The sequence below is a fragment of the Hyperoodon ampullatus genome (genome assembly GCF_949752795.1).
Source record: "Hyperoodon ampullatus genome assembly, chromosome: 9".
NCBI classification, from domain to species: Eukaryota; Metazoa; Chordata; class Mammalia; order Artiodactyla; family Ziphiidae; genus Hyperoodon; species Hyperoodon ampullatus.
The window spans coordinates 101947218-101959973 of record NC_136922.1 but is presented as its reverse complement, the minus strand read 5'-3'; the positions used below and the strand labels follow the sequence as shown (position 1 = coordinate 101959973).

Here is a 12756-nt window from a genome sequence, read left to right as displayed (position 1 = left end):
ATACTGGGAATCAGTCTAGGCCAAGGAACACACACCTGGGAAGACACCTGGTTTCCAGGGCAGTAGCCAAGGCATCCCCATCAACAGGCATTCCCAGGCTGGTCTGGACAGTCCCTCTGCCATCCCCCCACACAAGGAGGTGGCAGAATAATCCCTGCCCCTCAGGAGTTCTTGGTTCCCTTTACAACCACACACAATACTTACAGAAGCACTTAGAAAATCTCCATAAAAAAAAGCTTCAAAGTAACAGTAGAAAACTTAAATTTCCAGTGCCTATTCTTCAGGCTGTCTGTCCACTCTGCTGTTTCTCGTGTTGACAGAAGGCCAAGACCTCTGTGTATAAAATCAAACCCCAGGCTCTCCGTGTCTCGAACACCCCCTACTAGAAAGGCCATGGCCTCTGGTCCTGTTGCCTGTCCATGGTACCCGTCAAAGGCCCCCACCAAAGCTTGGCATCCCCTGAGCCTTAGTGGCTCCTGTATAAGTCAGGAATGTAGAAAAGGCAGCAGAGTGACAAACTTAGGAAACTGAGGCATCTGGCACGCACACACGCTGTCATCAAAAAGGCCACTGCTTCCCATTTGAATGAAGGGAAAAAAGATCCCTCCAAAGCCATCCCAGGAGGAGGAACCAGCATCAGGCACAAGTGGAAAGGCTCCGCCGGTGGAGAGGTGGTCCTGCAGGGGGTGCCCCGCAGGCTCCTGCCCGGTCAGCCCTCCTCGGAGGGGCTGGGCCGTGCCAGCGGCGGGCTGCCCAGGCGGGCGGGGGGAGCCGGAACGTGCGGGCCGCCCTGGCCGCGCGCGTGCGTCTGCATGTGGACCGCCAGGTGGTGGTTGCGGTTGAAGGCGCGGCCGCACTCGGGGCACGGGTAGGGCCGCTCGCCCGTGTGGATGCGCTGGTGCCGGAAGAGGTCCGAGGGCCGGCGGAAGGCCTTGCCGCAGTAGGGGCAGGCGGGCCAGCCCTGGCTGTCGCCGGTGTGCAGGCGCTGGTGGAGCAGCAGGCTCTTCCGCTGCTGGAAGAAGCGCAGGCACTCGCTGCAGTGGTACACCTTGGCGGCCGCCGGCCTCCGCCCCACGAAGCAGCGGCGGCCCTCGGGCTCCTCTGGGAGCCAGCGGATGACGGGGCCGGGCACCACCACCTCCCCCGGCTCCAGCGCGGGGTGGGCACGTGCCCCGGCCCCGGAGGCCGAGCCGCCCCGGGCCTCCCCGCGCTGCTGCTCCTCCTCCGCGTGGGTCCGTTGGTGAATGGTCAGGTTGATCTTCAAGCGGAAGCTCTGTCCGCAGTCAGGGCAGGGGAAGGCCCGCTCTCGCCGGCGGGGGAGGATGCGAGGCGGCTCGCCCCCCGCCCCCGGTGCCCCCGGTGGCAGAGGGTCCCCTGCCCGCGCCCTGGGCACTGCCCCCGAGTGAAGCCGGCCGGAACCCCCGGTCCTGCTCCGGGGCCCTCTGGGGAGTCTACACTCTGGCTGGCTCAGGGACTCCCCCAGGTAGAGCTGCTCAGGCATCATCTCGTCCTCAGATTGTGCTTCCGTCTTGATGACCATACCGCCACCACCTGGCAAATGGAGTCTGCGTTGATTTCAAGCGGGCCACATCGCCGGCCCCCACCCAGGCCACAGACCCAGTCCCGGCCTCCTGGCACGGCTCCAGCCACACCAGCCCCGCCCGCCCCCAGCCTTCCCCGGGCCCCTCCTCCTCCCAGCGCTCCCAGCCAGAGCAGGGAAACACTGCTGCAAACCCAGGAGCTGGGGTCAGGGGTCAGGGGTCAGACCGGGAGGCAGATGGGTGGGAAAATGAAAGGCAGACAAAGGGAGGCCTATGTCCTGGGCCCTGAGGCATGCTGACCATGCAGGACCTCCAAAGTTCTGACGACTTTAGTTCTGATCTGTGAATGACAATGAGCCCTGCGGGCCACGATGCCCCCAGACTAGGTAAGAGGCTTCGGGCCTGGAGGTGGTGGGTGACTGAGCCCCCCTCAGAGCTACGCAACCAAGTAACAAATCCACACCGACCGTCCACCACCTGCCCGGCACCATGCTCTCAGGTGACAGAAAGCAGGCACGAGTCCTGGGCTTCCCGGCTGGGCCTCAGTGCGGGTCACGCTTGACTCTGAGGTGGGACTCAGGCAGCGACAGGTGGTCTCAGCAGCAGCTTCAGGGGTCCCTGTCGCTGAGGAGGCCGGTCCTGGCCGCAGAGCCCTGCCTGGAACCCGGCATTCTCCCACCTCCTCCAGCTGCTGGTCACCTCTGGTTTCCTCTGGAGCCAGCCAACCATTCCCCAGGATCCAGCAGCCTCAGCTGCTAGACCGCACAGTCTGCTCAACGGTGACAGGGAACCCTGCCCGCTGCCTATTAGAATGAAAACCTTCAGCCCTCATTAGGCAACTTCCAAGATCCAAGACAAGAGTGATTTCTATTCTTGCTGAAGCCTGAGCTTAAACCGCAAGCCGGGAGGCCACTGAGGAAGAGAGCCCTTAACTGGTGAACCTCCAGGGCAGCGCCCGACAGCAAGACCTTGGGTTCTCTGCTCACCGCTCACCCAGTAATCCTCACAGATTAACTCATGGCAGAACTTTATTTCTATGTCAGAAATGACCCACTGTTCTTAATTTAGTCCTACAGCTACAGAATTGTTAAGAGTCTAAGAATCATGTAAACCTTGAGGTAAAACCTTGTTGCACTGAAGAGGCCCCCATGGTGGTCTTGAGCTTAGAAATTAGTGAGGGTCTTGGGCCCTCTTCTCTGTGAAGGCCAAGGCCAGATCTCTTCATCTGCAGCCCACCTGCAGCCACACACAACCCCAAGGCGGGCCCAGATCTCATGCTTGCCTCCCAGCAAAGCAGGTACCAGGATGGAATGGGGGGACAGCTGGATCCCTTTCTATTGGGCCAAAATAGGCAATAATCGCTTTCTTTTTTCCTGCTTATCAGGATGTAAGCCCGGTTTATAGAAAACACACAGACTCTAAGCAGGAAGAGCTAAATTTAAATCACAGGCCTCCAGACTCCAGCTGCAAGACGCGAGAGGCTGTGAGGCTGGGCCACTTCACAGGGTGGCTGTGAGGAGGCCACACCTGGTGGCACACAGCTTGTTTTAAGCAGCACCTTTCCAGCCAGACCAGACCACGATGGGGGAGGAAGAGGACCATAGGTGATCTGGGTCCCCAGAGCCCCGGGGAAGTAATACTTGGGGGGTGAGGGAGGGAGCCCTCAGGAGGAAACCCCTCACCAGGTCCATCATGCAGCCCTACCCACTCCCAGAGGGCCCCCGAGTTCCTCCGAGGCGCTGCTGTGGCCACGGGGCCTCTTCCCTTCACTCACCTGGCCCCGTGCCGGGCAGGATGTCCCTGGGAGGGGAGGTGGGTGACTCCCCATCTGAAGATTCTTCCTCCCGTTTAACCGAGGACAAAACGCTAGTGCTGGCTAGCGGTCCTGTGAGAGAGAGTCCCATGATGGCCTTTCCCAACAGCAGGCTCCCACAGGGAGACCCAGCCATTCCCTAGCAGGCCCAGGACACGCTCAAGCGCCTGCGGCCCAGGAAGAGGGAGCGCCGGGTTCTGTCCCAAGGGTGGCAGGTGCCCCACCCCGCAGCCTCTGCTCAGAGGTGGGCGGAGACCGGGGAAGGCCACCCCCCCAATTCCCATGCAGGTGGTGCTAACACCTGGCCCCTCTGCATCTGGGGGTCACCCTGATGGGCCTCAAAAGGACAGAGGGTTTGGGGAGGCCCCAGGGCACAGCACCAGGTTTGCAACAGAGCAAGGACAATGAGAAGGTCCTAGTCCTCTTACACACTGGCTGGGAAGGATGGACACAGGGAAGCGGGGATGGGGTTGTCACCTCCAACTGCAGGGGCCCATATTCAGTGGGGAAGATGCACAGAAGTAACTGGATAGAAAGCAACCCAGAGACTGAACGGTCGGGCCGGCAGGAGGGGTACGCCAAGCCAGCACAGAGCAGTCTGGAGACAGAAAACAAGGCTCTGGGTCACCTGCCAAGTGCTACGCTAAATGCCCCCTGAATATACTCCATTTTTGTGACAGGATGGGCAAGAATTTCCTTTAAACAAAAGCAGAGAACACTGGAAGCGGTGACTGGAGCTTCACCGGTCTTCAGAAGAGAACACTCACTGAGGAACACACATGCCGGCACTCTGCTAGGCATATGACACGTACTGCCCCATTAACGGGATTGTCTTAAGAACCCTGAAGAGACCCATGTCCCCCTCCTGTGCCCTTCCCCTCACTCCAGCCCGACCAGTATACCTGGCCCCCAACATACCTAAGTAACCCATACCTTTGCTTAGACTGTTTTCTCCTGCTGAAAATACCCTATGTTCCCAGCAAAATCTACTTCTAAGGCCTGTCTCAGGGGCCCCTTTTCCAGGAAGCCTGTGCAGCCTTGCCTGGCCCGGCCCAGCCCCCAGCCATCTTTCCCTACCTCGAGCTGCAGCACTTATGCTCAGTACCACTTGTCTGGTCCTGTTCACACGGCTGCCCAGTGCTCACTCACCGGTGCTCGTTTCAGGTGGGGTTACTCTTGTTTCTGAGTCTTGCTGCTGCTTGGAGGCCTGACCTTCTTTTGGCTCCTTCTGGGCAGGGCTGACTGGGCTGGAGATGTGCTCTGGGTACGGAGGAAGGCCTGGGGAATGCAAATCAGTGACACTACGGGCAACGCAGAGGTCCCCCAGAAGCCTCTGGGGAGTGGCTAAGTGCAGTCACCTGGAGCATCAGGTCAAACACAGGGTATGATAATTAAGTGAACTTTACTGATCGTCTAGTAACTAGATTCTAGACTAAAGCCTCCATGTCTGAGAAAAGGAAATGGTATATATAGCATGTTAAGTTATCCGATAGTACCACACAGGTCATGACACAGCAGGACCAAAGATCTGGCATTTTAAGGACTCCTGGCTCAGAACGCTTCAACGGTAGTTCCCAATCCCAGGTCCTCCACCAGGCTGGTATAAAGAGATCCCCTGGGGAGCACCCCCAAGATTCTTATCAGTTAGTTCTGGGTGGGGCTAGGAAGTATGCATTTTTAAAAAGTTTCCTAGGGGAGGGGGCTTCCCTGGTGGTGCAGTGGTTGAGAGTCCGCCCACCAATGCAGGGGACACGGATTCGAGGATTCGAGCCCTGGTCCGGGAGGATCCCACATGCCACAGAGCAACTGGGCCTGTGCGCCACAACTACTGAGCCTGCACTCCAGAGCCCGCGAGCCAAGAGCTCGTGCTTGGCAACGAGAGAAGCCACTGCGGTGAGAGGCCCGCACACCACAACGAAGAGTAGCCCCACTCGCTGCAACTGGAGAAGGCCCGCGTGCAGCAACGAAGACCCAACACAGCCAAAAATAAATAGATAAAATAAATAAGTTTATTTTTAAAAAAAGCTTCCTACGGGAAAAGACATGAATATTTCACAGAATAAAAAATTAAAATGGCCATAAACAAACAAAGCTACACTGTTACCATGGCCAGACAGACACTACAAGAAAACTACAGACCAATATCCCAATATGAACAAAATGCTAGCAAACCGAATTCAGCAGAATATTAAAAGGATCAAATATCATAGCCAAGTGGAGTTTATTCCTGGAATGCAAGGATGGTTCTACATATGAAACTGGATCAATGGAATATACCACTTTAAGAGAATGAAGGGGGGGAAAAAAACCACATGATCATCTCGGCTGATACAGAAAAAACATTTGACAAAATTCAACACCCTTTTATGAAAAAACTACTCAAAAAACTAAGAATAGAAGGAAACTACCTCAATATAATAAAAGCCTTAATAAAGAAGGAAATTCTGACATATGCTACAACATAGATGAACCTTGATGATACTGTGCTAAGTGAAATAAGCCAGCCACAAAAAGACAAACAGTGTATGATTCCACTTATATGAAGTACTTAGAGTACTCAAATTCATAGAGACAGAAAGTAGAACTGTGGTTGCCAGGGACTGAGAAAGGGGGGGAGTGTTATTGTTTGATGGGTACAGAATTTCAGTAAAAGAATAAAAGAGATGAATGGTGGTGATGGTGGCACAACATGGTGAATGTATTTAATATCACTGAACTGTATACTTAAAAACAGTTAATATGATAAATTTTATGTTATATGTATTTGACTAAAATAAGAAAAAAATAATAAAGTGCTAATACACAGCTCAATATAGATGAACCTTGAATACATTATGCTAAGTGAAAGAAGACAGACACAAAAGACCACATACTACATGATTCCATTTACATGACATGTCCAGAATAGGTAAATCTACAGAGTCAGAAAGCAGATTTGTTGTTGCTTATGGCTGGGGGGCTGGGAAGGGGTTCAGGGTGATAGCTGAAAGATACAGAGCTTGTTTTTGAGGTGACAAAAATGTTATAAAATTGACTGTAGTGTTGGCTGCACTTATCTATGAATATGATAGAAATGTATACTTTAAATGAGTGAATTGTATGGTCTGTGAATTATTTCTAATAAATCTATTTTTTTAACTACACTGAAGTACTTCTTACCTATTATGCAGACAAAAATCCTACAAGTCCGACCACATTCGCTAGTGGCAAGGCTGTGGGGAAAGAGGCCCTCATTCACAATGCTGATGGGAATGTAAATGCTACAACCCCTATGGAGGGGGATTTGGTGATAAATTCTTTAAAAATTGCATATTCATTTACCTTTGACCCAGCAGTCCAGCTTCTGGGATCCTATCCCAAAGATACACTGACAAAAATATGAGCTGATTTATGCACAAGATATTCCCTACAGCATTATTTATATCAGCAATATACTGGCTATTCCCCAAATAATCCATCAGTGAAGACTGGTTAAATAAACTATGGTATATCACACCATGGAACATTCCATATTCACACAAAAAATTAGGAAGATCTCTACATACTGCTATGAAGTATTTCGAAGACAAATAGTATGGGGGAATACAAAGGTATCTATGTATTAGTGATATTTTCAAAAGAAAACACTGGAGTATAAACAAGAAGTTAATAAAAATGGTTATCTATAGGGAGAGGGAGGGGATAAGGGTGGAAATGAGACCTCCCTGAGTGTATCCTGTTAAATCATTTTGACTTTGCAACCATGTCTTACATGTTCAAAAAGTTAAATTAAATCAGAATTAAAAAGAGCCATCGCTAAAAACCTAAAATTAAGCAGGGGCTTCCCTGGTGGCACAGTGGTTACGAATCTGCCTGCAGGGGACACAGGTTCGAGCCCTGGTCCGGGAAGATCCCACATGCTGCGGAGCAACTAAACCTGTGTGCCACAACTACTGAAGCCCGCATGCCTAGAGCCCGTGCTCCGCAACAAGAGAAGCTACCGCAATGAGAAACCCCCGCAATGAGAAGCCTGCGCACCGCGATGAAGAGTAGTCCCTGCTCGTTGCAACTAGAGAAAGTCCGCAGGCAGCAACGAGGACCCAACGCAGCCAAAAATAAATTAAATAAATAAATAAAAATAAATAAGTAAAATTAAGCAGAAACAAAAAAACTTAACTGTATATCAAGTTGGTGGCATAACCACATAGAGAAAATAATTATTTCAAGCGACTTTAAAAGGCATTATTTTGTCTATTAAGTCCTGAATGAAATATGCATTCAGATGACAAAAAGAGCTGCAAAGAAATCTCAAATTTCAATTAGAAGTGTAATTGTTGGTAGTAATATTGACTCAATTATTTGAAATTATTTCCAAATTATTATTATTCCAAATAAGATATTATAGGATAATGAAACATTAAGATTTGGATACAAGATAATGCAAATAAGTAATTATGCTTATAGTGAGGAATTTAAGATGTCCATGTAAAAGTGACATACAAGTATAAAATCAAAGGACATTAAATTTGAATTAGAAATATCATTACGAACTCATGATTTTTTTCTTCTCAAAAATACATATTTTCTGAGAAGGCCTAGAAGTAATGCCAAAAATTAGCAACTACTGGAACTCATACTGCAGTCTCTGAATACCATTCCTAACTGAAAGAAATAAAACTTCTTGGAGAAACTCTTATTCCAGGTCTGGGGAAGGAAATATACAAGATGAAACTAGAACATCTTATGGTGTCTGAACGCCATCAAAGTTACATCAAAATGACCTATAGGTCAACTTGAAGGGGCTCCCAAGAGCTAAAACTGGGACAACTTTCACCCGTAGGTGAAACGGGTGAAGGTGGCTAGGGCGCGGCCCACCCTGGGTTAAGGGCCTGCGCTCTGTCCTGGCCTCACGGCTCGGGAGTGCGGGAGGCTGGGGACATGGATGGACTGTCCCCAGCCACACCCCCATCTTGCCCCCACTCACCAGCGCCCGGCCTCCTTGGGCGTGCTTCCTCTCTGTCACTCCCCTCCTCCCGGCCCCTCGGGCCTTCGGGGCAAGGCTCCTCTCCCCTCTCCATCCGGGTGAGGATGTCCGGTTTGGAGATGGCATAATCTGCACACAGAACAGAGGCAGCTGGGTCAGGACTGCACACCCGCCACGCAGTGGCCCACGGAGATGCAGAGACCCCCAGAGGAACAGAAGCCAAAGCCAAGACCCAGACTGCAGGAGGCCCATCTGTGGACCGAGGCCCAGAGCGCCGCCTACATAGCCTTACCCAGGGAGACCAGCGTCTCGTAGTTGCCCCGCATCACGTGCTTGTACAGTTCCTTCTGCCACTCGTCCAGCTTGCCCCACTCTGGCTCGGAGAAATACACGGCCACATCATCAAAGGTCACGGGCACCTGGAACCACAGTGTCACGCACGCTCACCCGCACGCTGACGGGCACGGGCTGTCCCACCCCCGGCGCCCAGGGCTTACCTTGGGGGCCTCGCCCTTGCTGCCCGGGGGCAGCCGCAGGATCCAGAAGTTCCTGTTCCTCAGAAGGTTCTCCACGTTCTCCAGCCGCCTCTGCAGCAGCCCGTACTCCTGCAGCAGGGTCCCCAGCACCGCCCACTTGCCCTCCAGCTGGTTCCCCAACTCCACGGCCGTCTTCTCGCAGTCGGCCAGCTTCTTCTCGGCCTTCCCTGTCCGCCCCTCCAGAGTCAGCAGGCGGGCCAGGCAGGAATCCACCTTCTTCTCCAAGGCCTGGATGGCGGCCACCACCGTCCACAGCGTGATCTCCGTGGAGTAGAGGTATGAGCTCTTCTCAGCAGCCAGCTGGGGTGATGGAGAAGGCGCCGAAGGCCTTTCATCCCCTGTTTGCTTGTCCCTCTCTGGAGCCTGTCCACAAGAGAAAAGAGAGATGTGATCAGAATTCTCCAGTCAAAATGTCCATCTCTAAAAGAAACCTCAGAATGGCACCTGCCCGGGTGAAGCCCCATCTGGGATCCTGAGGACCAGTCAGGCAGCCGGGATGGGGAGGGGGGACATCCAGCCTCTAGGACAGGAAACACTGGCTGGACCAGGGTGTTAGCAAGTGGGAAACAGGAGGAAAGGCATGGCCAAAGCGGGAAAGCATGTGTGGCCCCTCACAGGTGAGTTCCTTTCCGGGGCTCAGTCTCCTCCTCCGAAACTCAGAAGCTCTGCAGTCAAACAACCCGAGTGCAGCTGGCAGCTCCACTACTCATGAGCTGGCTGACTTTGGCAAGGTTTGTTAAGCATTTCAACTTCAATCCCACATCTATAAAATGGGGGTAATAACAGTGCCTACATGATAGGATTGTGAGAATGAATGGTACAGTCTTTGTAAATAGCACTTGACAATGTCCAGCACATGGCAAATACTCAATAAATGTGAGCCCTGTGTTGTCGATCATGAGGAGGATGATGACGATGGTGGTTCTGGCTCAGGGATGCAGCAGTTCAAATGGCCTTTTTCCTCCACCTCTTTCATTACAATGTCCTTCAGCATCTCGGAAAAGAGCTCCTGCAGTGCCTCAGCTTACCTTGGTGCCTGATGACAAGGTCTCAGTCCCAGTTCATCTCGCTAAAAGCTTTGTTGGAAAGGTGAATTGACACTTCATCCCTTCACTGCACTCACCCTCATGGTCAAATCACCATCAAGTCCTATCCGTGTAACTTCTGAAACTATCTCAAATCCATCCTCTTTTCTCCTTCTGTGCCATGACTAGTCCAAGTCCCAATCATCTTTCCCCCAAACCACTGCAATCCTGCCCAGCTGGTCTCCCCAGTTCGTCCTTCTCCCCCCACAATGCACTTTCCACAGGGTGATCAGTAATCTTTTAAATACACAGACTAGATCATTTTAGTCCCCGATCAACAGCTTCCCGTGTACCCAGAATAAAACCTAAACTTCTTATCGTATCCCAGCCTACCTCCCTGACCTTATATCCTCCTGGGTATCAACTACACTCCAACCACCCTGGTCTCCTTGGATTCCTGTGATGCACCCAGCTCTCTCCTCCACCTTTGTGTTAGCTCTTCCCACACCTCTCTGTATGCCTGGCTCCCTCTCGTATAAGGCTCCAGCTTAAACACTGCCTCAAAGAGACCTTCGCCGACTGACACATCTAACATAGGCCCCCTGCTAGTCCCTTCCTTCACAGCACTAATAATCTATGATCGTGCCATGTGTACGCCTGTGTTATAGTTTGCTTCCCCCATGAGAACATAAGCTCCATGATGACGTAAGCTTCTAAAAGACTGCCTCATTCATAGAATATGCTCAATAAATACCTACTGAATGAGCGACTGACTAAACAATTAAACAACACATTCATTCAATAACAATTACTGAACATCTGTCATAGTAAAGGAGCAATGGGGATGCAGAAAAACATATGTGGTTCTTCCTTCTCCCGGAGAAAAGTTTTGTACAAAAATAGTCATAATAAATTAAATAACAGTGTGATACCACGGGCTATCGAAAGTTGAGGGCAAATCTGTCCTGTTTGAGGAGTTTCTTGGGACCTCAGGTGCTACAGGACAGCAGAGGAAAAGGGGCGGGTGGATAAGAATGGTCAGAAAGAGTACTGAGAAAGTGGCCCTGGGCTAAGTGGGAGCTGAAAAGGTCACTTGTCCCCCTACAGAAAGGCCTTCCTGGGGGCCATAAACCCCAAGAACTCCCATCCTCTTCTCCCTTGCACTCAGAGGACCCTTAAAAAAGCACACAGCAAACTCACTAGTTAAAGAGGAGAGAAAAGTTCCTCCTTAAAAATCATCCACAATAATCAGCATCCAGAAAAATCAACGACTTCAAAAACTTTATTAAGATGTATTAATAATAGTAGATACCATTTATTGAGCTCTTTACAAATGTTTTTCGAGTATGTCCAAAAAGGACAAAAGATTATTTTCTCCGAATTGGACACACTGCACATTATCAGCCAACATTGTAACATCTGCTAATCTTAAAACAAAAACAAAAACAAAAAAACAACAACAAAAGCACCACACCTACAATCCCGCCAGTAAACAGCACTTAACACCTCTTAGGTGTCAGAAGAACACTTGGGCACCTTAAGGGGGGTGTAACTCCGGAGCCCCTGGTGGGCGTCAGGCTCTGGCCTCTACTAGGTGGGCGACTTCGGACCGCTCCCCGCCCCGAGCCTCAGACTTCGGTCGGCAGAACCGAATGGGGCCGGCGCCCCTGCCCCCCTGCCTGCCTCCGGGGCCGCCGGACCTCCAGTGAGACAATGGACGGGGCGGGGAAACAGCCATTCGGTCCAAAGACGAGGGCTTGTCATCTTAAGTGTAACTAGAAAGCCCGGCCTGTCCCCCGACGTCGGGGCCGTCCGCCCGCCGCGCCCGGCCTCGCGTTTGGGCCGCCCGGCCGCTCGGCCTCAAAGCCCGGCCCGGACGAGGGCGTCTAGGCGGCACGAGAGGGCCCAAAGCGCGGGCCTGGGCGGAGGCGGCGCCCGGGCCGCTCGGGCCGCCCGGCCGAGACCCGCGCGGGCCCACGCGGCGGTGGAGTCGGCGGCCTGGCCGGGCTGGGCGTCCGCGCGGGGGCGCTTACCGGGGCAGGCGCCGCTTCGGCCATGGCTGCCCGCGTCCTTCTCTCGGCGGCTCTCCTCAGGCCCGGCTTGTCGGGCCCGGCGCGGCGCTGCGCGGGGCGGCGGCGGAGGCGGAGCTGAGCCACCCAGCCTCGGAGCTCCTGCCAGGCGGCCGCGAGCTGCGTCCGAGCCGCGTCCGAGCCACGTGCCCCGCCGGCCCTTTAAACAAGAGCTGTGCTCGCGGCCCGGCCCGAGGGCGCGCACAGCGCCCCCTGCAGCCCGAAGGACCGCACGCCCGCGGCCCGCGGCCTTCCGCGCCCACCCGCCCCGGCGGCCGCGGGGGTCTCCCCGGGGGAGCGGGGTGCCCGCCCTCTCCTGGGCCGCGGTAGTCGACGCCGGGCCTCACGCGCCGCGGGGCCCTCCAGACGGGCTCCCGTCGGGCGGAGGCGACCCTCGGGCCTGGGCCGAGCGGCGCGGGCCACGCGCAGGGCCGGCACGGTTGGACCCTAACCCCTCTCCGGGGTGCTGGGGGAATCCAGCCACGGAGCTAATAACGGAAACGTGCAGGAAACCTCGAAGCTTTGGGGGAAGAAGGTCAGTCATTGCCGGGTAATCTCAAGTGTATGCACTTGATTTGCCGTTTGAACACCTCTAATGGACCCAAAGTGACTATACATTTTGCCCGGGAATAGCCAGGGGGGTGGGAGGGATCGATAAGGGTTTTTAAACTTTATTAGTTTTCCAGAACAAATAGAAAGAACTCAGGAAAATTTTATTTCCTTAAAAAAAAAAAAAGCCCCGCCTCCCTCACCAAACCTCCGTTTGGGGACCCTGGGTCTCCTCCTCCTTCCCTGGGGCCCACCTTCCC

At 53.2% G+C, this 12756-nt stretch overlaps 1 protein-coding gene across 1 annotated transcript; it reads right to left on the bottom strand.

The window, feature by feature from the left end:
• Positions 1-709: 709 nt before the first annotated feature.
• ZNF783 (zinc finger protein 783) lies at positions 710-11935 on the bottom strand (the record flags this gene model as incomplete). The annotated part of the gene is made up of 6 exons (XM_079711251.1): positions 710-1551; positions 4504-4632; positions 8318-8446; positions 8610-8736; positions 8815-9216; positions 11912-11935. The coding sequence occupies 6 exons, from the start codon at positions 11933-11935 to the stop codon at positions 710-712; spliced, it is 1653 nt and encodes a 550-aa protein (XP_079567377.1).
• Positions 11936-12756: the final 821 nt, after the last annotated feature.